The sequence below is a fragment of the Sus scrofa genome, chromosome 2 (genome assembly GCF_054392235.1).
Source record: "Sus scrofa isolate SSC_HxYL_T2T_F1_AM1 chromosome 2, Sscrofa_HxYL_maternal_Yorkshire_Landrace_v2.0, whole genome shotgun sequence".
NCBI lineage: Eukaryota > Metazoa > Chordata > Mammalia > Artiodactyla > Suidae > Sus > Sus scrofa.
In genome coordinates, this window is record NC_139384.1 from 79,630,614 (window position 1) to 79,658,607 (window position 27,994).

The following is a 27,994-nucleotide window of genomic DNA, read 5'->3' on the forward strand; positions in this document are numbered from 1 at the left end:
TTTTTGCTGTCCCCCTATTGCAGTAGTCCAGAATAAAGTCTTCCTTATTGTTTTTAACAAGTGTCAAAATAATGGTTTTTTTGTTGTTATTTTTGGGTTTGGTTTTTTTTTTTTTTTTTTGGTTGTGCCTGTGGCATGCAGAAGTTCCTGAGCCAGGGATCAAACCCACGCCACAGCAGTGACAACACTGGATCCTTAACCAGCTGTGCCACAAAAAAACTCTGGAAAACTTTTTTTCATTCTTTCTTTCTTTCTTTTTTTTTTTTTAAGGCCCCGCCTGAAGCATTTGGAAGTTCCCAGGCTAGGGGTCTAATGGGAGATGTAGCTACTGGCCTATACCACAGCAACACCAGATCCGAGCTGCATTTGTGACCTACACCAGAGCTTTCAGCAACACTGGATCCTTAACCCACTGAGTGAGACCAGGAATCGAACCCACACCCTCATGGATACTGGTCAGGTTCTTAATCTGCTGAGCCACAACAGGAACTGCATTTTTTTTTTTCTTTAACAGAGGTAGAGTAACTTTCCCAGGTCACAAATCACAAAAGCCCAGAGCCAGATTAATTTCTAAAGTTGGAGCAATAGCTGCTGTGGCCAAGGACACTTGGCTACTCATCTCTGAGGCTGAGAAAATATGGGGAAAAACAGACTGTTCTTCACAGGGCAGCTTGGAGATTCAGTGTGAGACTTAGCCTAGCCCCTAGAGGGTAGTAAATGCTGGGAACTTGGGGATTGGGGAATGAAAAGTGGTTCATCCTGACAAGGGAATAATTTGCAACTGGGAAAAAAGAGAGAAAGAAAGAGAGGAGTTCCTGCTGTGGCCCAACTTGATCTGCGGTGTATGGAGTTCCCAGGCCAGGAATCAGATCCAGTTACAGTTGCGACCTAAGCCGCAACATGAGAACACAGGATCCTTAACCCACTGTGCCAGGTCAGGGATTGAACCTGCCTGCAACCCAGTGCTGCAGAGATGCCTCCAGTCCTGTTGCACCACAGTGGGAACTCCTAACCCCCTGAAAATTCTCATCTGAAGGAGTTGGCCTTTCCATGTGTGATATTTCAATTTAATAAGAATTTGGTCTTCATTTCCTGTGGTTGTTGTTGTTTGTTTGTTTGTTTGTTTGTTTGTTTTTTGTCTTGTCTTTTCAGGGCCACACCTGAGGCATATGGAGGTTCCCAAGCTAGGGGTTGAATCAAATCGGAGCTGTAGCTGCCAGCATACACTGCAATTCATGGCAACACCGGATCCTTAACCCACTGAACGGGGCCAGGGATCAAACTCTCGTTCTCATGGATACTAGTTGGCTTCCTTAACCATGAGCCACAGACAGGAACTGCTTGTCTTCACTCCTGATTCCTGGCACAGAGCTTCAAAAACTCTTGAAATTTCCTGAGTGAAAGAGGTGATAGCAGTGTGGGTTTTTTGGTTGTTGTTGGGTTTTTTTGTTTGTTTGTTTTTCGTCTTTTTACGCCCACACACGCAGTATATGGAGTTTCCCAGGCTAGGGGTCAAATCAGAGCTATGGCTGCCAGCCTACACCACAGCCACAGCAATGCAGAATCTGAGCCGTGTCTACCACCTACACCACAACTCATGGCAACGCCAGATCTTTAACCCACTGAGAAAGGCCAGGGATCCAACCCTTGTCCTCATGGATGCTAGTCGGGTTTGTTAATTGCTGAATCACCACAGGAACTCCCAGCAGTGTGATTTCTAATCATTTTTGGCTTTAGTCCCCAGTTTCCTTCTCAGAGTTCCTAAAGCCTTGGAATTTCCTGAGTGACAGAGGTGAGAATAATATATTTTGTTTTTCCTAATAATCACATTCAACCCTACCTGAGCCAAGGCTAATGAGGTGGCTCTTGGGAAATGGGGGTTGGTTTCCAGAGGAACTGACCACGTGATTAGAGGATCTGAACTTTCAGTCCCAAACCCTGACAACTGGGAAGGCTGAGGGCCTAGAGACTTAGTTCCATCACCAATGGCCAGTGATTTATCAGTTGTGCCAGTTTAACGAGGCCCCCATGCAATTTTCAAACAACGGGATTCAGAACTTTCTTTTTTCTTTTCTTCTCTTTTTCTTCCCTTTCTTTTTTCTTTTTCTTTTCCTTTTTTTTTTTTTTTTTTTTTCTTTTTGTCTTTTTAGGGCCACACCCATGGCATATGGAAGTTCCCAAGCTAGGGGTCGAATCGGAGCTGCAGCTCTGGGCCTATACCACAGCCACAGCAATGCCAGATCTGAGCTGAGTCTTCGACCTACACCACAGTGCATAGCAACACCGGATCCTTAACCCGCTGAGTGAGGCCAGGGACAGAACCCGAGTCCTCATGGATATTAGTTGGGTTCATGACTGCTGAGCCACAACAGAATTCCCTTAGAGAGCGTTCAGGTTGGGAAATACAGCCGCATGCTAGGAGGCTAGCACACCTTAATTCCATGGGGTCCGAAGCTCCCACATTCCAGACAGGAGTTTTCACTGTGGTGCAGTGGGTTAGCAATCCGGTTTGTCTTTGTGGAGGCACCAGTTCGATCCCACCAGCGTTTAGTGGGTTAAGGATCCAAAGCTGTGGCAACGATCTGATCCCTGGCCCAGGAACTTCCATATGCTGTGGCTGGGGGTGGAGTGAGGGTGGTGCAGGATGCTCCCACACTCAGGACTCTTCAGACCTTGCCCAATGTACGTCTTTATCTGGTTGTCCATCTCCTCTATAATATCCTTTATAATACACTGGTAAACCTGGAGTTCTCATTGTGGCTCAGTGGTAACAAACCTGTCTAGTATCTGTGAGGATGTGGGTTCCACCCCTGGCCTCAGTCAGTAGGTTAAGGATCCAGCATTGCCCTGAGCTGGGGTGTAGGTCACAGATGAGACTCTGATCTGGCGTTGCTGTGGCTGGGGTGTAGGCCGGCTGCTGTAGCTCCAATTCGACCCCTAGCCTGGGAACTTCCATATGCCGCAGAAGCAGCCCTAAAAAGCAAAAACAACGACAACAACAACAACAAAAACCAAACCAAAACAAACAAACAAAAAACCTGGTAAACCTAAGTAAATGTGTCTCTAAGTTTTGGGAGGCTTTATGGCACTTTATTGAACCTGAGAAGGGGGTTGTTGGAACCCCCAAATTACAGCCCTTTGGTCAGAAGCATAGGTGTATATGTATCAGTGAATCACTTTGCTGTACAGCAGAAATTAACACAACATTGTAAGTCAACTATACCTCACTACATTTTTTTTTAAATAAAGCGTTTACATCTAAAAGAAAAAAAAAAGTAAAGAAAGAACAATAATAAACCAGGAGTTCTCTTGTGCAGCAGGTTAAGGATCCAGTGTTGTCACTGCAGTGCCTTGGGTTGCTGCTGTGATGTGCATTCGAAATTCCTGGCCCAGGAACTTCCACAAAACCAAAGAAAAACAAAACAAAACCCCCCAGTACCCAGGCCAATAAATAAACCCTCATCTCTTCCCCAGAAACTCCTCATTCTGAATCAGCAAACCCGTGTCTCTGTCCCCTTTCCCTACTCCATTTTTCTTAACAGCTCTTATGACAACCTGACATTTCACTGGAGGTTTCTTTGAGGACTGATTTCATTTTAATTTTTTCTTTTTTCTTTAGGGCTGAACTTGTGGCACATGGAAGTTCACAGGCTAGGGGTTGAATCGGAGCTGTAGCCGCCAGCCTACACCACAGCCACAGCAACATCTGCGAACACGTCTGCGACCTACACCACTGCTCACTGTAACGCTGGATCCGTAACCCACTGAGAAAGGCCAGGGATCGAACCCACATCCTCATGAATACTAGTCAGGTTTCTTTCCACTGAGCCACAGTGGGAACTCCTGAGCACTGATTTTAATGCCTGCTTCCATTCTGGAATATCAACTCCACAATGTGGGGGAGGTGGGGGCAGGAGAGGTCTGTCCGTGGGGGGTGGTGGGAGGGTTCTATCTGGTTCTCCACTGTGTCCTCAGCACCTGGAATTGTGCCTGGCACCCAGTAGGTGCTAAAAAGCTGGTTGAGTTCCCATCGTGGCGCAGTGGTTAATGATCTGTCTAGTTAAGGATCTGGCGTTGACGTGAGCTGTGCTGTAGGCTGCAGATGCGGCTTGGATCCCGAGTTGCTGTGGCTGTGGCGTAGGCCAGCAGCTACAGCTCCAATTCGACGCCTAGCCTGGGAATGTCCACATGCCATTGGAGTGGCCCTAGAAAAGGCAAAAAGACGAAAAAATAAAAAAATAGGAGTTCCCGTTGTGGCGCAGTGGTTAACGAATCCGACTAGGAACCATGAGGTTGCAGGTTCGGTCCCTGCCCTTGCTCAGTGGGTTAACAATCCGGCGTTGCCGTGAGCTGTGGTGTAGGTTGCAGACGCGGCTCGGATCCCTCGTTGCTGTGGCTCTGGCGTAGGCCAGTGGCTATGGCTCCGATTCGACCCCTAGCCTGGGAACCTCCATATGCCGCAGGGGCGGCCCAAGAAATAGCAAAAAGACAAAAAAAATAAAATAAAAAAAAAATAAAATAAAAGGCTGGTTGAGTGAATGAGCTGGGGACACATCTAGGCCCAGGATACTGTCTACCCCCTGCGGAAGGACTGACCACAGCCTTCTGGCTCAGCTTCCTCTTTGCTACCAGGATAGCAACAGCAGGAAACCGAGTGTGCCAGATTCTTCAATAGCCAGCTCAGGTGAGGTTGGGCACCCTCTGCTGGGCTTGGAAGCTTGATCACAGAGGGCAGGGTGGACCTGGGACCTTGTATCCACCACCCCAGAAAGGACCGACAGGAAGTGTCAGGTGGGGTGATTAATAACAACAATAATGGTAATAAACTTAGTCATAATAATAAATTCTAATAATAACTTGCCTTTTCCCAGACCGGATGTTGTCTAAACCCTAGAGTTCTCTGAGCCCTCTAAGATTCTTCAAAAGTGAAACTTTTTGGAGAGACAGCAGTGAATAATGACTTGAAAGGAGTCTTCAGGAATTCCCGTCATGGCACAGTGGGTAATGAATCCGACTAGGAACCATAGGGTTGAGGGTTCAATCCCTGGCCTTGCTCAGTGGGTTAAGGATCCTGCATTGCCGTGAGCTGTGGTGTAGGTCGCAGACGTGGCTTGGATCCCGCATTGCTGTGGCCCTGGTGTAGGCCGGTGGCTACGGCTCCGATTAGACCCCTGGCCTGGAAATCCCCATATGCCACAGGAGCGGCTCAAGAAAAGGCAAAAAGACAAAAAAAAAAAAAAAAAAAAAAAAAGAAGGGAGATCTTCATTCTCTGCTCAGGAATTGAACCTGGGTAGCCTGGGTGAAAACCGGGAATCAGCCACTAGACCAGCTAGACGCTCAAAGCAAAACTGGCCTGATTCTTGACCCCGTTGAAAGCAAGACTGTTTCAAGGAGGCAAAGACTATAAAAGCAGGTACAAAGTTTACTGTTAGAAACACAGTACAAACGTGGGAGAGCACACAGAGAAGTAATCTCTCTAAGGCAGAAGCAAAGCAGTAACACACACACAAAGGAGAAGTGAGGGTGCGGGCCTCCCTCTGAATGAGGAGCGCACCAGTTATATGGGGCAGTTCTTCCAGGTCTTTGTTTTCCTTTGGTCAATTATCTTGTTTTATCTCTCATACCTGACTGGACCCAGGGCTTTCCCCAGTCTACTTGCCCATCTTTTGGCCAAGCAGGATTCCAAAGCAAGGCATGCTAGGAAGGTTAGCTGGACTTATTATGGCCTGGTGCTCCCTCCCTTTCTGACCCAGAGGGGTCTTTCTGCACATGTGTTAACTGGGGTCTCCCTGACCCCGAGGATGGAAAGTATGTGACGTCTCCATCTTTTGCCCAAGCAGGGCTTAGCCCCTTTCTGCCTCTGCCATTACCATTGATTAAAGGGTCCACAGAAGACAAATTCCAGTTATTTACCTTGTTCCTGTTGTGATTTCTATCTTGAAGTATAAACAGGTGGCTGGTTGTAAATAGCTATTCTGGAGCCCATCTATCTCCTGCCTCAAGACCAGTACCCTATTTGACACCTGAAGGAAGAAGAGGCCACCCAGGAGTTCCCCTGCATCTCAGTGGGTTAAGGACCCAGTATTGTCACTGCAGTGGCTCTGAGTACCAGTGGCACAGGCTTGATTCCTGGCCCAGGATCTTCCTCATGCCATGGGTAAAAATAAAATAAAAGAAAGAGGTTACAGAGGCCACTGGGAAGGATCATGTGATGCTCCTCAGCCCTGAGGTCACAGATGGTGTCTAGCCCCTGGGCAGGAAAGCTCCAGGTTACCCCACCAACCATGGGGGTTTGCCTAGGACTGGAGGGGGGTTTCCAGACAAGGGACTTTCCAGGCTAAAATTGGGTCCTAGGGAAACAGAGACAACTTGGGCACTTGCCCCAGTGGGTTTTCAGGAGGAAGCTGGAACTAGGGAAATCCCCACCTCTGAGAAGCTTACAGGGAGGGGCCTCCCCAGAGCTCCTACCAGACCAGGGAAAAGTCAGGAGCTGCTAAATTAAAAACAAAAATCCCTTTGTGGGAGTTTCTGTTGTGGCACAGTGGAAACAATCCAACTAGGAACCATTAGGTTTCAGGTTTGATCCCTGGCCTCTCTCAGTGGGTTATGGATCCAGCATTGCTGTGAGCTGTGGTGTAGATCGCAGACGCAGCTTCGATCCCGCGTTGCTGTGGTTGTAGCGTAGGCTGGCAGCTGTAGCTCTGATTGGACCCTTAGCCTGGAACTTCCACATGCCATAGGGTGTGGCCCTAAAAAAAAAAAAAAAATCCCTTTGTGTCCTTTTGAATGGGAGGGTTCAGACTCTTCCCCAAACAGTCACAGAATGGGTTGGGAATTCTTTCAAGGAAGTTCCACACCAAAAGTTCTCACCAGTAACCCCAGATAGCACATTCTCTACTGATCTCCAGAGGATACAAAAGAATTACATAAATGAAGGCTGGAGCTGGAAGGACTTTGTTCAAATCCCAGCTCTGCCACTGTGTGTGAACCTAAGTAATCCCATTGGGAGTTCCCTTTGTGGCTCAGCAGGTTAAAAACCTGACTAGGGGAGTTCCTGCTGTGGCGCAGCAGAAACAAATCTGACTAGGATCCACGAGGATTCAGGTTTGATCCCTGGCTTCATTCAGTGTGTTAAGGATCTGGCATTGCTGTGAGCTGCAGCGTAAATCGCAGATGTGGCGCAAATACCAAGTTTCTGTGGCTGTGGTGTAGACTGATTCCACCCCTCGCCTAGGAACTCCCCTATGCTGTGGGCAAGGCTGTAAAAAAGAAAAAAAAAATAGTCCTTTAACTTCTACTTACCTCAGTTTCTTCTTCTGCAAAATGGGTCTACTTGGAGTCCTAAACTCCGAGGTGTGTGTCAGGATCATCAGATTAATTAATCATGTAAAGAGCTCGGAACACAGCCAGGCATGGAGTGAAGGCTATTACCTTTTAGTTTTTATTTTGTGACCTCACCTTCAGCCTGTGGAAGTTGCTGAGGGATCCAAGCCCCACCACAGCAGTGACCAGAGGCTCTGCAGTAACAACACCCTATCCTTAACTCTCTGCACCATAAGGGAATCCCCTTTTAAAAAAAAATTTTTTTTTTTTTTTTTTTGCTTTTGTTCTTTTAGGGCTGCTCCCATGGCATATGGAGGTTCCTAGGCTAGGGGTCGAATTGGAGCTGCAACTGTTGGCCTATACCACAGCCACAGCAATGCAGGATCCCAACCACATTTACAACCTATGCCACAGCAACACCAGATCCTTAACCCACTAAGTGAGGCTGGGGATCAAAACTGCATCCTCATGGAAGCTAGTCAGATTCGTTTCCGCTGAGCCATGATGGGAACTCCTTTTTTTTTTTTTTTTTTTTTTTTTTAATTTTTTTGCTTTTTAGGGCTGTACCTGTGGCATATGGACGTTCCCAGGCTAGGGGTTGAATCAGAGCTACAGCTGCCTACACCACAGCCACAGCAACACCAGATCCTAGCAGCATCTGCAAACTACACCACAGCTCAAGGCAATGCAAGACCCTTAAACCACTGAGCAAAGCCAGGGATTGAATCCACAACCTCATGGATCCTAGTCGGGTTGTTACCGCTGAGCCATAATGGGAACTCCCTGGAATTGTTTTAAGGTGAAATATTTCAGGTTCCCCAAAAGGTGTAGAGATAAATAAAAACATCACCTAGGAGTTCTGGTTGTGGCTCTTGCAGGTTAAGAACTCGACATAGTGTCTGTGAGGGTCCCTGGCCTTGCTTTGTGGGTTAAGGCTCCAGCACTACTGCAAGCTGTGGCATGGGTTGCAGATGAGGCTTGGATCTGGTGTTGCTGTGGCTGTGGTGTAGGCCTCAGCTGCAGCTCTGATTAGACCCCTAGCCTGGGAAAATCCGTATACTACAGGTACGGTCCTAAACAAAACAAAACAAAAACAAAGAAAAAAAAATCACCTAGGCACCAGGTGGAAACAAGTCAAGAATCCATCAACAGATGAATGAACAAACAAAATGTGGTACAGCCAGAGAATGGAATACAGTCACCCCGCTGAATCCCTGGATTCTGAATCCCAGATTCAAGCAACGGTTGATGGAAACTAATCAAAAGAAAAGGAAATTCCAGAAAGCTCCCAAAAGTAAAACTTGAATTTGTCATGTGCCAGTAGCTATCTACACAGCATTGACATTGTATTAGTTATTATAAGTAATCTAGAGATGACGTGGAGTTCCCCTGGTGGCACAGCAGGTTAAAGATCAGGCATTGTCACATGTCCTGGGCATGGCCAAAAAGAAAAGAGAAAGAAAGAAAAAATAATCTAGAGATGACTTAGGAGTTCCTGTTGTGGGTTAAAAACCCAACATTGTCTCTGTGAAGACGTGGGTTAGATCCCTGGCTTCACTCTTTGGGTTAAGGATTCGGCATTGGGGCAAACTGCATGTAGGTCGTAGATGGGGATCGGATCTGGTGCTGCTGTGGCTGTGGTGTAGGCTGCCAGCTGCAGCTCCCATTCAACCCCTAACCCCATAAGTGCCAGGTGCAGCCATAAAAAGAAGACAAAATAGAGATGACTTAACAGAAGGGGAATTCCCTGGTTGTCTAGTGATTAGGATTTGGTGCTTGCCCCGCTGCATCCCGGGTTCGAGCTGTGGTCTGGGAACTGAGATCCCACACCAAGCTCCTGCATGCCATGGCAAAAAAGAAAAAAAAAATATATATATATATATATATACACACACATATATAGGAGGATGGTTTGGAGATTATAGGCAAATATGCCATTTTATATGAGACTTGAGCATTTGCAAATTTTGGTATTGTAAACAAAAACAATCAATAATAAGAATAGAAAAGAGTTTTCTTTAAATTAAACTGACGGCTATAGCCTGGAAGCCACCTTCCCAGATTATTGAGAAACTGTTCCAGAGAAGCAGGGTTTTCAGCACAGTTTTATATCTTGTCAGAACAAAGAGCATTAAGTCAGGGTCACATTTCTTCGAGGTTTAAAAAAAGAACAGATGGAGTTCCCGTCGTGGTGCAGTGGTTAACGAATCTGACTAGGAACCATGAGGTTGCGGGTTCAGTCCCTGCCCTTGCTCAGTGGGTTAACGATCCAGCGTTGCCGTGAGTGTGGTGTGGGTTGCAGACGCGGCTCGGATCCCGTGTTGCTGTGGCTCTGGCATAGGCCAGTGGCTACAGCTCCGATTCGACCCCTAGCCTGGGAACCTCCATATGCCATGGGAGCAGCCCAAATAAATAGCAAAAAGACAAAAAAAAAAAAAAAAAAAAAGAACAGACAAGTACATACACAAAAAGTCAGTTTTTTTTGGTTGTTGTTGTTGTTGTTGTTTTCTCCTGTTTTTGCTTTTTAGGGCTGCACCCACGGCGTATGAAGGTTCCCAGGCTAGGGGTCTGATCAGAGCTGTTGCTGCAGATCTACGCCACAGCCATGGCAACCCCAGATCAAAGCCGTGTCTGTGACCTACACCACAGCTCATGACAATGCCAGATCCTTAACCCACTGAGCAAGACCAGGGATCAAACCCACAACTTCATGGCTCCTAGTCAGATTCGTTTCCGCTGCACCATGACGGGAACTCCCAGAAAGTGAGTTTGGCCTTGGCACCTGGGAAAGGGGTCTCATCAAAGGAGGACCAGAATTGTCGACCCAGGAGGAGAAACGTTTAATTCTCCTTCCTTCCTTCCTTTCAAAAATTTTTGTCACCCATCAGCATACGTATTTCCTAGATCAGAGATCATATCAGAGACAGATCTTAACCTGCTGAGCACAAGGAAACTCCCTATATCCCTTTTTTTTTTCTTCTTTTTCCGGCCACACCTGTGCATATGGAGATTCCCGGGTTAGGGATTGAATAGGAGCTGCAGCTGCCGCCCTTCGACACAGCCACAGCAACGCCCAATCCAAGCCCAGTCTGTGACCTACAACACAGTTCAATGCAATGCCAGATCATTAACCCACTGAGAGGATCGAACTCGCATTCTCATGGATACTAGTTGGGTTCTTAACCTGCTGCATCACAGCAAACTCCCCAATATTCCAATTAAAAAAAAACCGTCTGTGTGCCATCCACTCAGGTAGTAAAACAAAACAGCACAAATACCTTGAAAGAGCTCAGAGTTTCACTCTCCATTTTCACCCCTGGAGGGGCGTGGATGTTGTCCCTTCTGTCCCCTAAAGCAGACATGTATGAGGACGGCATTTCATTTAGTTAATACCTATCTCTTGAGCACCTGCGGCGTGCTCGGCCCTGTTCTAGACTCTGGGGACACAGTACAGAAGAGAAGGGATAAAATTCCCTGCACTCATGGTGTGACATTCTAGATGGGACAACAGCTTGGACCAAGGATAAACAAGTAAAAATATATCATGTGGCAGATGGTGACATGATATAGAAAAAGCAAAGCAGGGAGATGATGTCACTGGAGAGCAGGTGGCCCAGGACTACCTTTCTGATCTGTGGGAGCCGAGATGGAACCACATGGATGGCAGGGGAGGGGTGCAGCAGGCAGAGAGAACAGAAGGGGCAAAGGACTGGAGAGGAAGGCTGTCCTTGAACTTGGTGTAATTCCTATCCACCTGCTGGCCCATGACTTGCTTGTTTTATCCACAATTCTGTTCATGAATTTCATCTACATTGGTGTGAGCCACTCTCCTTGGTTTCACTGCTTTATAGCATTGCACACATTAATAGGCTTTAATTTATTTGTCCCTTCACCCATGGATGGACTGTTACGGCATTTCCAACTAGGTGGTTTCAAATGTCTCCAAGAAGCAAGCTTAGCCCACCATTTTTCTCTTTTTAATGTTTTTTTAGATTATTTATTTGTATTTTTGGGCAATGGCTGTGGCATGCACAAGTGTGGTCTAAGCCTTGAGAATTTAGCCAGGAACAAGACACAAGAATTCCTGCCTTCAGGAAGCTGCAGGAGGAACTTGCTTTAGGCTCTGTCCTCAGGACCCAGCGCCATTCCCAGGCTCCTGGCAGGAGCTTTGCTTCCTATAAGCAGCTGTGTATTCACCCAGCTTCCATGTCCTTAGCTTCTGGTGGGTTCTGCCAATAGGGGAAGCTGGCAGGAGAGGGGAGGTGGGAGATGGAGGAGGGTTCCTTCTCTCTCCCTGCCCAGCCACACTTGGAGCAGTGGCTGTTTCTCTGTGGACACATAACCTGCAGGGAGCTGCTCTTTAATTCCCTTCCATTCCCTTTAGCCCTGTTAGCAGCTCCCCACTGCTGATAGTTCTGGGTGCCTTATGGAATAACATCACCCTGAAGATATCCATGCCCTAACCCCCAGAACCTGTGAATATGTTACGCTAAGTGGCAAGGGGAAATTAGGAATTTTTTTCCTATGGCTGCACCCACAGCATATGGAAGTTTCCAGGTCAGGGAGCCAGTCTGAGCCACAACTTTGACCTAAGCCACAGCTGTGGCAATGCTGAAAGGGCAGGGGATCCAAGGAGCGACCTGAGCTGCTGCAGTCAGATTTTTTTTTTTTTTTTTTTTGTCTTTTTAGGGCCCGCACCCACAGTATATGGAGGCTCCCAGGCTAGGGGTCAAATCATAGCTGGAGCCACTGGCCTACGCCACAGCAACAGCAACATCAGATCTGAGCAGCGTCTGCAACCTACACCACAGCTCACGGCACTGCCGGATCCTTAACCCACTGAGCAAGGCCAGAGATCGAACCCTAACCCTCATGGATGCTAGTTAGATTCGTTTCTGCCGAGCCACCATGGGAACTCCCAAAAGGTTGTGTTTTGGCTCTTTTGTCTTTGGTTTTTTGTTTTTTTGTCTTTTTGCCTTTTCTAGGGCCGCTCCTGCGGCATATGGAGGTTCCCAGGCCAGGGGTTGAATCGGAGCTGTAGCCACCGGCCTATGCCAGAGCCACAGCAACGCAGGATCCAAGCCACGTCTGCAACCCACACCACAGCTCATGGCAACGCTGGATCGTTAACCCACTGAGCAAGGGCAGGGACTGAACCCGCAACCTCATGGTTCCTAGTCAGATTCGTTAACCACTGCACCAAGATGGGAAATCCTGCAGTTGGATTCTTAACCCGCTGCACCACAGTGGGAACTCCAAGGGAACTAAGAATTAAGGATGATAATCCGCTGACTTCAAGATAGGGAGATTAGTTTATTCGCTTTAGCAGCAAGTCTCCTAAACTTGGAAGGCTACAGAGAAGATTAACATGGTTCCTCTGCAAGGATGACAGACAAATTTGCGAACTGTTCCATATTAAAGAAGAAAAGGGGGGAGTTCCCTGGTGGCCTAGTGGTTAAGGACTCAGTGTTGTCGCTGCTGTGGCTCGGAGTCAATCCCTGGCCCAAGAATTTTCATGTGCCACAGGTATGTCCCTCCCAAAAAAAGACAGAGGGATTATTCTGATGGGCTTAGGGTCATCACAAAGTTCCTTAAAATGAAAGCAGGAGGCAAAAAAGAGGTCAGAAAAAAAAAAAAAAAAGGTCAGAGTAACATAGTAGAATTTGATTCATCTGGAGTTCTCGTCGTGGCACAGCAGTTAACAAATCTGACTAGTATTCATGGGGATGCAGGTTCAATCCCTGGCCTTGCCCAGTGGGTTGAGGATCCAATATTGATGTGAGTTGTGGTGTAGGTCGCAGACGCGTCTCGGATCCCACATTGCTGTGGCTGTGGTGTAGGCCGTCAGCTGCAGCTCCAATTCAACCCCTAGCCTGGGAACCTCCATATTCCTCAGGTACAGCCCTAAAAAGAAAGAAAGAAAGAAGGAAAGGAAGGAAGGAAGGAAGAAAACTTGGTTCGTCTTTGCTATCTTTGAAGATGGAGGAAGGGGGCTGTGAGCCAAGAAAGGCAGGGAGCCCCTAGAAGCTAGAAACAGCAAGGAAATGGATTCTACCCACAGCCTCCAGAAGGATCACAACCCTGCCAATGCCTTGATTTTAGCAGAGCAAGACCCATGTCAGCTTTCTGAGCTGTAGAAGTGAAAGGTAATATATTTGTTTTGAAGCCACTAAATTTGTGGTGATTTCTTAGAGCAGCCATAGAAAACAGATACATGGGTGTTCCCGTCATAACTCAGTGGTAACAAACTCAACTAGTATCCATGAGGACATGGGATGGATCCCTGGCCTCACTCAGTGGGTTAAGGCTCCAGTGTTGCCATGAGCTATGGTGTAGTTCGCAGATGTGGCTCGGATCTGGTGTTGCCATGGCTGTGGTGTAGGCTGGCAGTTGTAGCTCCGATTCGACCCCTAGCCTGGGAACTTCCATATGCCGAAAGTGTGACCCTAAAAAGACAAAAACGAAAGGAAAAAAAAAAAAAAAGACACACTCAACATACATCTGTTGGTTCTCCTCCCTCACATCCCTGAAACCTGCCCCTGCATCACATTCTGTTTGGAATAGAGTTCTGTTTGTCCCTAAGACCCAGCAATCCTGCTTCTGGGAGCTTACTCGCAAGTGGGAGGCCTGTACTCCTGCAGTATTGCTGGCAGCATTGTTTGTAAAAGTAGAGATGGAAGAAAAAAAGGAGTTCCCGTCATGTCGCAGCAGAAACGAATCCAACTAGGAACCATTAGGTTGCAGGTTCAATCCCTGGCCTCACTCAGTGGGTTAAGGATCCAGCGTTGCCATGAGATGTGGTGTAGATCACAGACACACGGCTCAGATCTGCTGTTTCTGTGGCTCTGGTGAAGGCCGGCGGCTACAGCTTTGAAGAGACCCCTAGCCTGGGAACCTCATGTGCCGCAGGTACAGCCCTAAAAAAGAAAAAAAAAAACCCCACAAGTGTTAATAGAAAAAAAAAATGCTGATGAAATAAATGCTGAGATGTGCATACACTAGAACTCTCTACCAGAGTGGAGAGAATGAGGAAGTGCTGATGTACTGATAAGGAAAGATCTGCAGGGCCACACCGTGAAAAAAAGCAAGACTCATCACACACTATATCGTGCCCCGTTTCATGTAGAAAGGAAAGGGGTGAGATTTTGTTTGATCTTACAAAAAGAAACCCTGGAAGGAGTCACTGAGAAACCAGACAGTGGGTTCCCGAGGCGGCTGCGGGCAGGCAACCAGCTGGGTGGAGGATGAGTAAAGAGAGCAGCACTCTACGGTGTACCTCTTCATATCATTTGAAGTCTTATTAATTTTTTTTTCCTTTGGCTGCACCATGGACATGTGGATCCCTGGGCCAGGTATCAAACCAGCTCTGCACCTTCGCCACAGCTGTGGCAACATCAGATCCTTAACCTGCTTCACCACACGGGAACTTCCAATCATTTGCTGTTTTATATCCTCACTGGCACTAGAGGAAGGCAGGTAAGGCATGAAAGCAAAGAGGGCGTCAATTCAATCCAGTAATCAAGATAATGTTTTAATGTGACGCTTTTTTTTTTTTTTTTTTAGGGCCACATTTGCAGCATATGGAAGTTCCCAGGCTAGGGGTCAAATCAGAGCTACAGCTGCTGGCCTACACCACAGCCACAGCAACACAGGATCCGAGCCACGTCTTCAACCCACAGCACAGCTCACGGCAATGCCAGATCCCTAACCCACTGAGCAAGGTGAGGGGTTGAACCCAAAACCTCATGGTTCCCAGTTGGATTGTTTCCGCTGAGCCACAACGGGAACTCCTTTGATATGACACATTCAAAAGACAATTAATGTGAAAAAATTCCATACTGAACAAAATATTGAAATATTAAGAGTCAGTAACAAACAGTTCTGAGTTATATTGGAACCTGAGGTGATAGGAAATATCAAGAATACGGATTTTCTCTTTGAAAGTTTCTGTGGTAAAGAATTAACAGATTGATGAATCTGAATGGATCCCAGGTGGACCTTGGATGGGTGAGGTTTATTCAGCGCCTTAGGAAGATCCCCCTGCCCCACCCAACCCCCTCCAGATCCCCCACCTGTCATTCTCATCTATTAAGAAAGCATTAGGCAGAGTTCCTGCGCTGGCTCAGCAGAAACAAATCTGACTAGTATCCTTGAAGATGCAGGTTAGCTCCCTGGCCTCACTCAGAGGGTTAAGGATCTGGTGTTGCCGTGAGTGTGGTGTAGGTCACAGAAGCGGCTCAGATCTGACGTTGCTGTGCCTGTGGCTGTGGCTGTAGCCAGCGGTACAGCTCCTATTCCTTGGGAAACTCCATATGCCACAGGGGCAGCCCTAAAAAGACTGGGGAAAAAAAAAAAAAGCATCAGGCAAAGCGACTTGGGTTTGCAGCTCACTGTTGCCCCCTGGTGGCGGTCAGCTTGGACACCCTCTAACTTGGGCACAATGGCATTCTGGGGCCCTTGACAAAACTTACTGAAGTCCAGGGCCCCATAGGGGCAGGTCTCAGGACCAGGAAAGGTTCAGTTTGTGCCCTGGCAGCTCCCACAGCCTAAAGGAGACAGGAGTTCCCTTGTGGCCTAGCAGGTTGAAAATGGCCAGCTGGGGCTTGGGTCACTGCTATTTGATCCCTGGCTGCAAGTGCAGCCAAAACAAATAAGAGAGAGAGAGAGACCACAATACACAGGGTGCCAAGAATTCAGAAAGGTGAAGAAGCTGCATGGCTAGACATGAGGGGTGACTCAAGGGTAGGTCAAGGAGGGCCTCCAGGAGGAGGAAGAGCAAGGAACAGCTGCCAGGAGGTGATGTTTCCCCATAGAGGTGGGCAATGGGCTTCACTGGATCCTGAATAATTCATGTCTTAAAAGCTGATATGGGAGTTTCCGTTGTGGCTCAGCATAATGAAGCTGACTAGCATTCATGAGGATGAAGGTTCGATCCCTGGGCTTGCTCAATGGATTAAGGATCCAGTGTTGCCGTGAGCTATGGTGTAGGTCGCAGATGCGGCTCGGATCTGATGTTGCTACAGCTGTGGCATAGGCTTGCAGCTGCAGCTCCTATTCGACCCCCAGCCTAGGAACCTTCAAATGCCAAGGGTGTGGCCCTAAATAAGCAAAAAAAGTTAAAAAAAAAAAAGTAGTAAAAGCTGACATGTGGCATTCCCTCATGACTCAGCAGGTTAAGAATCTAACATTGTCACTGCTGTGGCTCTGGTTACAGGTGCAGTGTGGATTCAAATCCTGGCCAGGAATGTCTGAGTGCTGTGCATGCAGCCAAAAAAACAAAAAACAAAACAAACTGATGTGTCCTTGTTACTTTTTTTTTTTTTTTTAATTTTGTCCATGGCACGTAGCAGCTGGATGTGGGATCTATTTCCAGACCAGGGTAGAACCCAGGCAGCAGCGGTGTAAGTGCCAAGTGCTGATCACTAGATCACCAGGGAACTCCCTACCACTGTATTCTTTAAGCCTTTCCTGTGGCCCAAATATTTCATTACTTTTTAAAGGAAGACTGCAGGGAAGGGTATTAAAGGAGAGGGACAGGCATGTGCCGAGGTCCACATTTTCATTGCATCTGAGTGCGTGTACATCCTTTGTTTTCCTTTTTGGCTGCACTGGTGGCATGCGAAAATCCCCAGGCCAGGGACTGAACCAGAGCCACAGCAGCAATGTAGTATCCTTAACCTACTAGGCCATCAGGGAACTCCTGTACATTATCTTTTACTCTTCATGGTAACTCTGGGAGGGAGGCACTTACATGACTCTATCTACAGAGGAGGACACTGAGACAGAGTTAAGTTGCCCAAGCTCACAGTGATAGTGCTCATGGATCTTCAAGGAGGGAATTGGTGAGAGGGAGAGTAGGGGGAGGACACAAGATGAGAGCAAGGAGGTGACCAAGCAGGTGGTACAGAGCCTGGTGAGCTGCAGGGAGAGTTTAGGCTTCTGCTCCAGGGGAGGGATGTGCCCTGACTCACGTGTTAATAGGTACCCATTGGCAGCTACCCCCTTCCAGTGAGGAAAGGGGAGCCAGGGCGAGGGCTGGGGCAGGTGCCCAGGACAGAGGTGATGGGGGACCTGGACCAGGGTGGAGGATGAAGGGCAGTGGTCAGACCCAAGATCTCTTTCGGAGACAGAGGTGGCCACGTGGTAGGAGAGACATGTAAGGGGTGATGTACCTGAGTGGCTGGTAGGGGGATTGGAGGAATGGGATAAGCCAAAGACTTAACAGGAATAGAGCTAGAACTGATAAAAAAAGATGTCCTGAGGAGGTGTTCCAGGTGGTGGCCCAGCATGTGGAAGAGCCTGGAGTGAGGATAGAGGACAGTGCCCATTTGCTAGAGGCCAAAGCTGGGGTGGGGGGGGGAAATCACAGGCGGAGCCCCCAACACTCACCAGGGTTTCTGTCCCACCCCCAAGACAAGAGCTGTGCCAACAGCCCTCAGGACGTCCCTTGGAGCATCTGAAATCCTTTATTGGAAGCTAATTGCTCTTTACTATAGAGGAGACAGCGGACAAACAGTGAAAACAGCCCACGGTGACTGGAGCAGGCTCCTCGGCTGGGGACCCCACCCCCACCCTGAGGACCAGCCTGGCGACCTCTGCCCCTCCCTGGACCCCCGGGCCTTTGGCATAACGCTGATGGGGGGGCTGCAGGCAGTGAAGCCCCTTGACTCAAAGCAGAGACTTGGATGAGCGCTGGGGGGCGGGGGCAGTGGAGGGGGTGAGCAGGTCCCTCCAGGCTAGGTCAAGGAGCAGCAAAAGTGGAGGAAGCCAGGAGCTGGGAAGATGGCATCTATTTGTTTTCTGAAAAGGGTTGCACAGGGGCCTGCAGGCAGGCAGGCGGTGCCTGGGGCAGGTCACGCGCTGACATCTTTCTCGTCACCCGACTTGGAGGCAGCTTCCAGCAAAGGGTCCCCAGGACCCGCCTCTTCCCCCTCCTTGGCCTCGCTAGACTTGGAGTTGGGGACCCAGAGGCCGGAGTCGATGCAGCGCTGCATGTGGTACTTCGCGTCCTGTGGGGAGAAGGGTGGGTAGGTGAGGCTGGGCTGCCACCTACTGGTGGCCTCTCTGTCCCCTGCACATCCTCAAGCCTGCTTCCTGCTTATTCTAGATCAGAGCTGTCCTCAGGCGTGGAATTGGTCTGTGAGTTGCGCCCTGCAACAGCGTAGCCTCCTGCCACACGTGGCTACCGAGTACTTCAAATGTGGCTGATGCAAGGGGAGGACAGAACTTTGTATTTTACCTAACTTTTTTTTTTGTCTTTTAGTCTTTGGAGGGCTGCACCCGCGGCATTTGGAGGTTCCCAGGCTAGGGGTCTAACTGGAGCTGTAGCTGCCAGCCTACACCACAGCCACAGGAATGCCAGATCTGAGCTGCGTCTGTGACCTACACCACAGTTCAAGGCAACGCCAGATCCTTAAACCACTTAGCGAGGCCAGGGATTGAACCCGCAACCTCATGGTTCCTAGTCGGATTCGTTAACCACTGAGCCACACTGGGAACTCCTGTATTTTACTTAACTTTAATTCAAGTTCATTTATTTTATTTATTTATTGTCTTTTTTTTTTTTTTGCTTTTTAGGGCCACAACCACAGCATATGGAAGTTTCCAGGCTAGTGGAGCTGGAGCTGCCAGCCCAGACCACAGCCACAGCAACACAGGATCCAAGCCATGTCTGCGACCTACACCACACCTCACGGCAACGCTGGATCCCTAACCCACTGAGCAAGGCCAGGGATTGATCCTGCGTCCTCATGGATGCTAGTCAGATTTGTTAACCGCTGAGCCATGATGGAAACTCCTATTTATTGTCTTTTTTTACATTTTTGTCCTCCATGTGTACCCGCGGCATATGGAAGTTCCCAGGCTAGGGATGGAATCAGAGCCACACATGCAGCCTACGCTGCAGCTTGCAGCAATGCTGGATCCTGAACCTACTGATAGAGGCCAGGGATCGAACCCGTGTCCTCAAGGATACTAGTCAGGTTCAACCCACTGAGCCACAACTCCGATTTTAATTCAAATTTAAACAGTGTAGGTCTAGAACAAAGGTCAGCAAACTTTTTTTTTGGCAGAGGGCCAGACAGTAAACTTGCAAACTACGTCGTCTCTGTTGAAACCTCTCAACCCAGAGCGCCTCAACTTTATGGTTAACGGCACAAAATCAGCCAGAGAGAAGATGAAAAGAAATGAGCTTGGTTGCTGCATGCCAATAAAATTTTATTTACAGACGGGCAGCAGGCCTGCAAGCCATAGTCTGAAGACCTTTAATCTAGATGCTCTTTCCCACAGAAACTTCTAGAAACCCTGGGCCAGGCCTTGTGATTTTTACCCATTTTACAGATGAGCAAACCAGTGTGGCCAACCAATGAGCCAAGCAGCAGGAATGGGGTCAAACCGAGGTCTAATAGACTCCAAGTACTTGAGCAACCAGTGCTATTACTGCTCCTGATAAGAGCCAACCTTTACCAGCTGGGGGCTCAGCGCCCCCTGGGGATTTTGTGAGAGAGAAACTGGTTTAACTGAGGCTCGGGGGGAGGGGGGAGTCCTCCTCCCTGGGCCACTTAGAGTTGCGAGTAAAGGTGAGGTCAGTTGGGTATGTTCATAAACATCCCAGGGTGACAGGGACACTCAATCTTGACACTGAGCACACAGCAGGTGCTCAATAAATGTGAGTGTGTGGCACTAAGGTTGGCTGCCTCATGTGCTGGCCACCTCGTGTGCTGGCCTCACAGGGACAAAAACTTCCATTATTTCTTTGAGAAGCCCAGGAGGTGACAGGGCTGGAGGGGGGCAGGGAGACACGGCTTCCCAGGCGGGGCCTAGCACCCTTGTAGTTACTCACGGTGGGGTCCATCTTGCTGATGGCGTCTTGGAGCATCTGAACGTCCTTCGCATCAAAGCATTTCTGGAGTTCCTGTGGGTACAGGGGATGGGGTCATGGCCTGGGTTCCCAGGACCCCAGGGGATTCTACTGGCCGCCCACTCGACCACCAGGGGCCAGGGAGACCGCACCTCAGGGAGGGACTCGTAGACCTCGACAGGGTCCAAGCCACCAGGCCCGAGCCGCTTCTTGCGTTCCTCCTCCTCATACTCCTTCATGGCCTTCTCAATGCGCAGCTTGGCGCGGCCCCGCACACGGTCTTTGAAGGCCTCCAGCTCGTCGTTGAAGCCCTCCATGTACTGCCGATCGGCTGTCTGCAGCAGGGAGCAGGGGTGTTCACGGGACCGGACTGGGGGAGCCTGGAATCCACCCCCCCGCCACGACCCCTGCAGGTCTTCAGAAATGCCCTGGGGCTCGCCATGTCTGTTGGGCACCATGGGGCTCAGGCCTCTCCTCTGCTCCATCTGGCCTCCTCCACCTTCTCTGAGCTCACTTTACTTCTCTATGCTGGAGACTTGCATGGCCTCTTGAACTGCAGACTCATGACACCCACCTCCTGTGTGTCCTCCCGTGGGGAGTTTTGCAGGCATCTCAAATTCAACACAGCCACCCCCGAGCTCTAGATCACCCCGTCAGACTGCCCTGCATCTGGTTCTCAAACTGCTGAGCCACAGCGGGAACTACTCTGATATAGGAGGTTCTGATCACAGGGGCTTGAGTCTGAGTGGACCCAGGTCTGCCTCCCCCAAGTGACTGCAGGCTGGTTCCCTGAGAAGGACCACCCCTGCTTTGCCTTGATCACTCAAGCCCTGACCTTGATCTTCGTGAAGAACTGCCGGAAGCAGGCACGGGGGTCCACCTTTAGGCTCTTGGCCAGCTCTAGGATGAACTGCATGACAATGGTCTGGTGGGCTACCTGCTCCATGAGTGCACATTTCTGCCAAGGGAGAAAACAGGCACAACGTCACCAAGTAGCGGACAGAGAGCAGAGCCTTCCCCCAGCCCGAGGGGTGGGCTCCACTCACCTCCTCTACCTCTAGGTCAATGCACCAGATGACCAAGTAGTTGGCGGTCTCCTCGCACACCAGGTGGACATTGTCTGACAAGTACTTCTGGCTGTCGTCCCAGCGGCGGAGCATGCCTGTGAGAAGGTATGGGCAAGGTGTTGGAAGGGCCCTGGAGGCAGAGGACCAGCCCTTGTCACAGGCGCCACCTACCTGGCCTCCCCCAACCCCCTGAGAGGCCTTGCGCCCAACTCACCAAAGTGCTTGATCTGTTTCTCATACTTTTCCACGAAGGTTTTGTGTTTCTGCTCCCTCACCTCCTCCGACTCCTCCTCCGCCTGCTCAGGCTTGGTATTGACCATGCTCTGTGGTGGGGCGAGAAGGGGAGTGGGCTGGAGCGAGGCCATGGAGCGCCTCGAACGTGGCCGGGTGGGCCTCGGCCGCATCGCCCATCCCGTCCAGGGTGGAGGTGGTGACAGCGTCGTGAACCTCAATGTGGTGGGAGCGTGGGCGTGGCAGGTGTGGCCTCGGACTAGGGCCTTGGGGCAGATCAGAGGGAGGGGTACCAGTGGGGTGCCTCACCTACCCAGCCCCCCATCTCCTCCTCCCCCACTGACCCCAGCACCTGGCCTCTGTTCCTGGACCTCCCCCACCCCAAGCAAAGCTTCCCACACACCCCTCTCTCTCTCCCCACACACACCTTGCTGAAGCCATCCTTGCTCAGTGTGTCCACGTTCCAGGGCATGCTCTTCTCCTTCTTGCGCATCTCCTCCAGCTTCTGCTCCCAGCTCCTCTCCTCCTTGAGCAGCTGCTGTGCCTCGGCCTGGAGCCGTTCCAGCTCGGCCTCGCCGCCCTCGCCCTCAGCTACCTCCAGCTCCTTCAGCTTCCGCTGACACTCGGCCACTTTGCGCTTGCACTCGCGGCAGCCCCGGTCCAGCTCCTCCTTCTCTTTCTGGAACTGCTCCATGCGCTCCACCCGGGCCTACAGGAGGGGGATGGCCCATCGCTCTAGGGAACGGCTTGTCCCTTGACCCCTGCCCCATCCCAGCCTCAGGCTCCCGGCAGTGGCACCTGGGAATGGCCCCACAGTGTGGCCTCACCACCCTCCCTACACTGGACTCCCAACTTCCGCTCTCGCCCCTAGAGGTACACCTGAGCCAGGGCAGGTCCTTTCTCTGCTCAGAACCCTCTATGGCTCCCACTTCATGCTGAGCACAAGCCCAAGTTCTTCCCACAGTCCACAAGGCTGTGCACGATTTGTCCTGTCACCTCCATGCCCTCATCTCCTCCTGCTCACCCTACACTGGGTTAGGGTTAGGGTTACCTTCATGAACCCACTTCAAACCTCAGGGCCTTTGCACTTGCTCTTTGTTCCCTTGGCCTGGAAGGCTCTCTCCCCAGACCACCCCCGCCAACCCCTTTGCATCCTTATCATCTTCAAAGGACTTCAACAGATGATGCTTTCCTTGACCCCCCTACTGAAGGTCACAACCTCCCCTATTCTGCTCTGCTTGATCTTCCTCCTCAGCACTCGTGACCCAACAATGTCCCGTGACAATTATTTATCATGTCTTAAGCACTGTCCTCCTCCAAAGATACTGGCTTGGGGACCTGTTCACTGTTGTCTCCGGAGCCAGGAACTGGGGCTGGTGCATAGGAGGGATCCAGGGAAGGCATGCTGGATGTAATAAAGTATTGAGATGCTGGCTGGAGGCATGGCCACCCCCTCAGGGTCTCGGGCTTCCCCTCCTCCCTGGAGCTGCCCTCGGTAACACTCCACCACCCTCCCCCGCCTGCCGGGCTTCCCACAGTCACCTCCAACTCTGTGCCCCAAACTGAATTCCCCACCTGAGCTCCCCAAACTTGCTTTTTTGCTGTGTCTTCCCTCAGTGAAGATCGCCACCACCTCCTGCACCCAGCTGAGGCCTGCCATTAGCCCTGTCCCTCCCTAACTGCCTCCAAATCTTGACAGTGTTCATTTCCAGGTGTTTCTCCACTTTGCTCCATCTGGTGTTACACGTGGATCTGCAGAGGCCCACTCGCCTGTCTCCAGGCCAGCACGCCCAGCATGGTGCCCACCAGCCTCCTGTCCCCACCTCATCCTAGATGCTGCTTCCCAGATCTCCTCCTCCTCTGCACCCCAAGCTCAATGATAGCATCCCATCTCCTTGGTCCCCTATCCAGAACTCTATCAGATCACTGGGCCTCCCCATTTCCCACCCCATCACCTTCCCCAGCTCCCAGCACTGTCTGCTCTACTGAGCCCTGAAAGGCACCACCATCTTTGATCATCGTCCTCCCCCCATCCCCCCGCTTTCCAGGCTGAGACACTGCCAAAGCCTTTGAAACGCATGTGCACCTGCCCACAGCCCTCCCTGACACCTCCATCTGGAGGATCTGGGTTCAGATGGGACCCCAGATCCCCTGCCCCCAAGCTGTCCAGAGGGCACCAAGCCTCCTTGGAAGGTTAGGGCCCAGGCTAAGGCTGGCCCTTGTGGTTCCCTGGATGGACCTGCCCTCTCATACCTGTTAGCCTCTGCACATGCTATTCCTCCCACCTGGAACCCTCTTCCCCTTACACCATCTGCTTGTCCCCAAGTCTCAGCTTCATCAGAGTCTTCCCCAAGAGCCCCCCACCGCCCGGAGTTCCCATTGTGGCTTAGTGGTATCCATGAGGACACAGTTTTGATCCCTGGCCTCGCTCAGTGGGTTAATGGATCCGGTGTTGCCATGAGCTGTGGTGTAGGTCAAAAATGTGGCTCAGATCTGACATTGTTGTGGCTGCAGCTCCAATTCACCCCTGAGCCTGGAAACTTCCATATGCCTCGGGTGCAGTCCTAAAAAGACCCCCCCCCCAAAAAAAAGGGAGCCCACCCCTGCTAGAACCACTCAACCACTCAGCCCCAACGGCCCCTCTGTGATCATCAGATGAGGTGAGGAGATACTGGTGGATGTCCTTCAGGCCCTAGACCTGGGGTCATATCCCAGAGCCACCATGTAATGGCCAAGGGTTCCCAGGGCCAATTCTTGAACCTCAGTTCCTCATCTGTCAGAGGCAGACAACAGTGCCAATCTCACAGGGTTGCACCGGGAGAAACAAAATGGGTTATAAAGAAGACAGTCCAGAGCTGTGCTTGGTGAGCAGCATTTCCATGCTGACTAATGTCATTACTGCCTGTCCGGGCAGACAATCTCTTTCTGGGGACTACACAGGGGCTCAAATAAGAAAATGTACTTCAAAGTGCTTAGCCCAGAGTAAATGCGGGTCACTGGGAGTGGTTGCTGCTGCATCATACTGGCACTTACTGGCTTGTGACCTTGGCCAAGCTGCTTACACCTCTCCCTGCCTTGGTGTCCCCCCTCCAAAAAAATGGGGCCTCACAGAGTTGTTGCGAGGACTAAAAGAGTTACTTCAAGGAAACCACTTGCAACACAGCACTCAGTATACACGTCCCACTGTTAACACCATTGTCACGGCCAAGGCCACAAGGATGGTCTGCTAACTTGCTTCTGTACTTTATTCGAGGTTGGATCTCTAGGTCCTAGCACAGGGCCGGGCCCATGCTGGGTGAGAGTTGGGAGACCTGAGCCCTTCTCTATTGCTCCACAGGAACAACCCAGCCAATCACAAGCCTCGCTTTTCCCATGTGGATGAAGATGGGAGAAAGCCCTTGCTTTGCAGGGAATGCCTTGCATCTTCTGTCACCTCTCTTGCTCCATGATGGGCCTGCGTCGCCCTGGAGCCTTCCCGCTACAATATGAGGGGCTCTCTATGGTTGGCCTCAGGTGACAGCAGGAACGTACCACGCTGCTGGTTTCTGCTGGGTAGCCATCGAAATCTCGGCATCCTCTGAGCAGCTGCCAGGAGGCCCAAGCTAAATAAAGGACTCCTGGAGCGGTGAGGGTGGCAGCCTGCCTGGCATGGGCTTTACAGCTCTAGGAGGGGCTGTACCCAGCTGGGCAGGGCAGAAGCCCCAGCAGTGAGAAGGGGCCACAGGTGTCACTGACACCTTGCCTTATACATAAGGGAACCGAGGCTCCCAGAACCTTGATGCCACATAAGCTCACTGGAAGGGGCCACAAGAAACCAGTACTTATTTGTCTCTGGGCAAGGGAGCCAGGGAGGCAGGGAGCTGGAGCTGGGAGGACTCACCTGTCCCCTCTGGAATCTTGAGGTTCTTTTTTTTTTTACCATGAGTGTGAATGACCTAAACGATGACAAAAACTAAAGTCTCCACAGAACTTATTCCATCCGTGTGCTGTCCTGAGAGTGTTAACACACATTAAATACAAAAGGTGATCCTCACAACAACCCTATGGGGTAGATACTGTGAAGATTCCCTGCTGGGGAAATGAAGGCACAGAGCAATCCAAACTCACTGGGAGGGCTCCCACTGTGGCACGAGACAGGTGGCATCTTGGGAGCACTGTGACTCTGGTTCAATCCCCGACCTGGCACAGTGGGTCAAGGATCTGCCAGTGCCACAGCTGCAGCTTTGGTCACGACTGCGACTCAAATCTGATCTCTGGCCTGGGAACGTCACATGCCATGGGGTGGCCAAAAATGAAAAAAAAAAAAGAAAAGAAAAAGAAAAAACAACTTGCCAGGCAGTAAGTCTGTGATTCTGAAGGAGCCAGGATCTGAACCCAGGTGGGCAGGCCTGCGCTCAGAAGCACTCCAGGCTATTTGTTCTAGAATCCCCTCTTTCCCTCTGGAATGCTTACTCACTTCCTATGATTGACTCGTGGAGGTGGGGGTCTTGCTCCCCCTAGAGTAAAGCACCAGTGTCCTGTGGCAGGGCTGGGATAAGAACCTAGGCTTGCCTGCCACTGAACTTGGTGCTGCTGGAGACACCAGGCTCTCTACCTCCGACCCTCTCCACCGCTGCCCAGGAACTCTCAGTAGCAGGCCAGGAAAGAGTTTTGGCCAGGAGGGAGAAGGGCGTGGTGAGAGGAAGACGAGGTAGGAGAGGGGGCACTAGCCTGCCGCCCAGCAGGACCAGAACATCCACCACACAGTGGCATAGATTGACTATGTGACAGTAATCCATGTTCCTGAGGATAGTCTTCAGAGCTTTGCAGAGATCTTAAATATTTCATGATAAAATGTTACACATGGCAAGAAAGAGAGAAGTGCTAGAACTTTCTTCTTACACTCCAGCGGCTTGCCCAGCAGGGACACTACCCAGGAGACTGCTGCTTTAAGGAATGGGTTGGAACTAGCACTGGGTAGCAGATGTAGGGACTCATGCTGTGTCTTGGCAGGAAGGGGAAGAGCCCTTCTAGGAGTTTCTAGAAAAAGGACTGGGAGCTGATACACGGAAAAATGGGGTGAGGAATTCCTAACTGGAAGGTTCTGAGAGGTATATGCCCTGAGTTTCAAAGTCTCATAGGCACAGGAATGTGGGTGCCGGAGCTCTGATTTTGGGGAGCAGGAGGCTAGAACATTACATCTTAGGAGGGCTATTTTGCTGGCCTGTGAACACTGCTGGGTGGGAGAAGGGCAAGAGAACAGACTTTGGGATCCTGGAGTCTGGATTTGGGGAATAAGTAAAAGTAGGGCAATGAATCTGGAATCAGACTGGGAGGGTTTCTGGTAAAAGCAGGGTCACTCTGGGTGTCTGAGATCAGCAGTCCATGCTAGGGTCAGAAGGAAGAAGGGGTGGGTTTGGGTCCTGGACTTGCATTTGAATGAGGCTTTCCAAAGCTGACTCCTACAGGAAGCCTGTCTTGGGTGGGGGGGAGAGTTTGGTGACTGGGTCTGCAGTACCAAGCAGGGGCAGGGGCTCTAGCTGGGGGGAAGCCACGTGGGTAGGATTTCCTGACATAATGGGAAACTGGGTCTACAGTATGTGAGGCTGAAGGAGAGTGGCCGGAATTGGAAGCTCCATCAAGGGTAGAGCTGGTGGTTCAATCTGAAAGGGAACTAGGTTTCAAAATGCCAGTCCTAGATGGGACTAAGGATACTGATGGGCACTGGTTTAAGTTCCAGGAAAGGGGTCCTGGGTGTGGGCTGGAGTCCCACGCCAGGAACAGAAATCTCAAGGAAGGACAGAATTCCTTGTTGTATTTAGAGGATTTCTGGATCTAAACGGGAATCACCACTGGGACCCAGAAAGGCCGATCGAAGAACAGACTTACAACTTAAAGTACTGGGAACTCTAGGGATTGGGAGGGGCCCATGGGATGTCCAAGATCACAAGGGGGTACTTGAATAGGATCAGGGTCAAGATTCTGAGGTAAGATTCGGAGCGTAAATGGAAGGTCCCAAACGGAACTGGGGGGGAAGCCCAAAGCTTGTCTTGGTAGTTAAACTCTGAAGAAGGTGCCCTAGGGGTGAACTGGGAGTTCCAAGAAGAAATCGGCAGGGGGAGGCTCGGATAGCAGGCAAGGGACTCAAGGGTCCCGGAAGTTCTGGGATCCCGGAGTTGAATCGAAGAACCCTGGGCGCTACTGAAAGTCCAGACTGTAGGGTGGGAATCTCAGGTGTCCATGGCCGGGTTCCTAGCAGTATCTGAAGTCAGAACTCTGAAGCAGAGACCCGGGAGTGGGGGAAGGGGCTGGCCGCGCGCGCTCTACCTGGTGCCTCCAGCGGAAGAGGCTGGCAGTGTCGATATTGGGGTGCGTCTCGTCTTCATCGTCAGACACCTCGATGTGATCCCACACGCTGTAGTCCACCATCTTGCCTTGGCGGCCCAGCCAGCTCCGACTCTGGCGGCGGTAGCGGCAGCACGGAGACTCGGACCGCCGAGCCCCGCCCCTTCCGCTTCCGTCTGGGCGCGCACG

The 27,994-nt window shown here is 50.6% G+C and overlaps 1 protein-coding gene and 1 non-coding gene across 3 annotated transcripts; one reads left to right on the forward strand and one right to left on the reverse strand.

The window, feature by feature from the left end:
- Positions 1–12,641: 12,641 nt before the first annotated feature.
- Positions 12,642–12,744, forward strand: LOC146405495 (U6 spliceosomal RNA). Its single transcript, XR_014839292.1, has one exon. It is a non-coding gene; the product is annotated as a U6 spliceosomal RNA (small nuclear RNA).
- A 5,024-nt stretch (positions 12,745–17,768) lies between these two features.
- CDC37 (cell division cycle 37, HSP90 cochaperone) lies at positions 17,769–27,983 on the reverse strand. 2 transcript variants are annotated; one of them, NM_001123096.1, is made up of 8 exons: positions 27,788–27,983; positions 21,909–22,190; positions 21,465–21,573; positions 21,230–21,345; positions 21,019–21,141; positions 20,336–20,518; positions 20,166–20,237; positions 17,769–18,333 (listed from the first exon to the last, which is right to left on the reverse strand). In NM_001123096.1, the coding sequence occupies exons 1-8, from the start codon at positions 27,887–27,889 to the stop codon at positions 18,178–18,180; spliced, it is 1,143 nt and encodes a 380-aa protein (NP_001116568.1). In that variant the 5' UTR covers positions 27,890–27,983; the 3' UTR covers positions 17,769–18,177. The 2 variants fall into 2 exon arrangements, with proteins under 2 accessions (NP_001116568.1, XP_020932429.1); XM_021076770.2 differs by having other exon boundaries at positions 17,772–18,333; positions 21,465–21,747; positions 27,788–27,954.
- Positions 27,984–27,994: the final 11 nt, after the last annotated feature.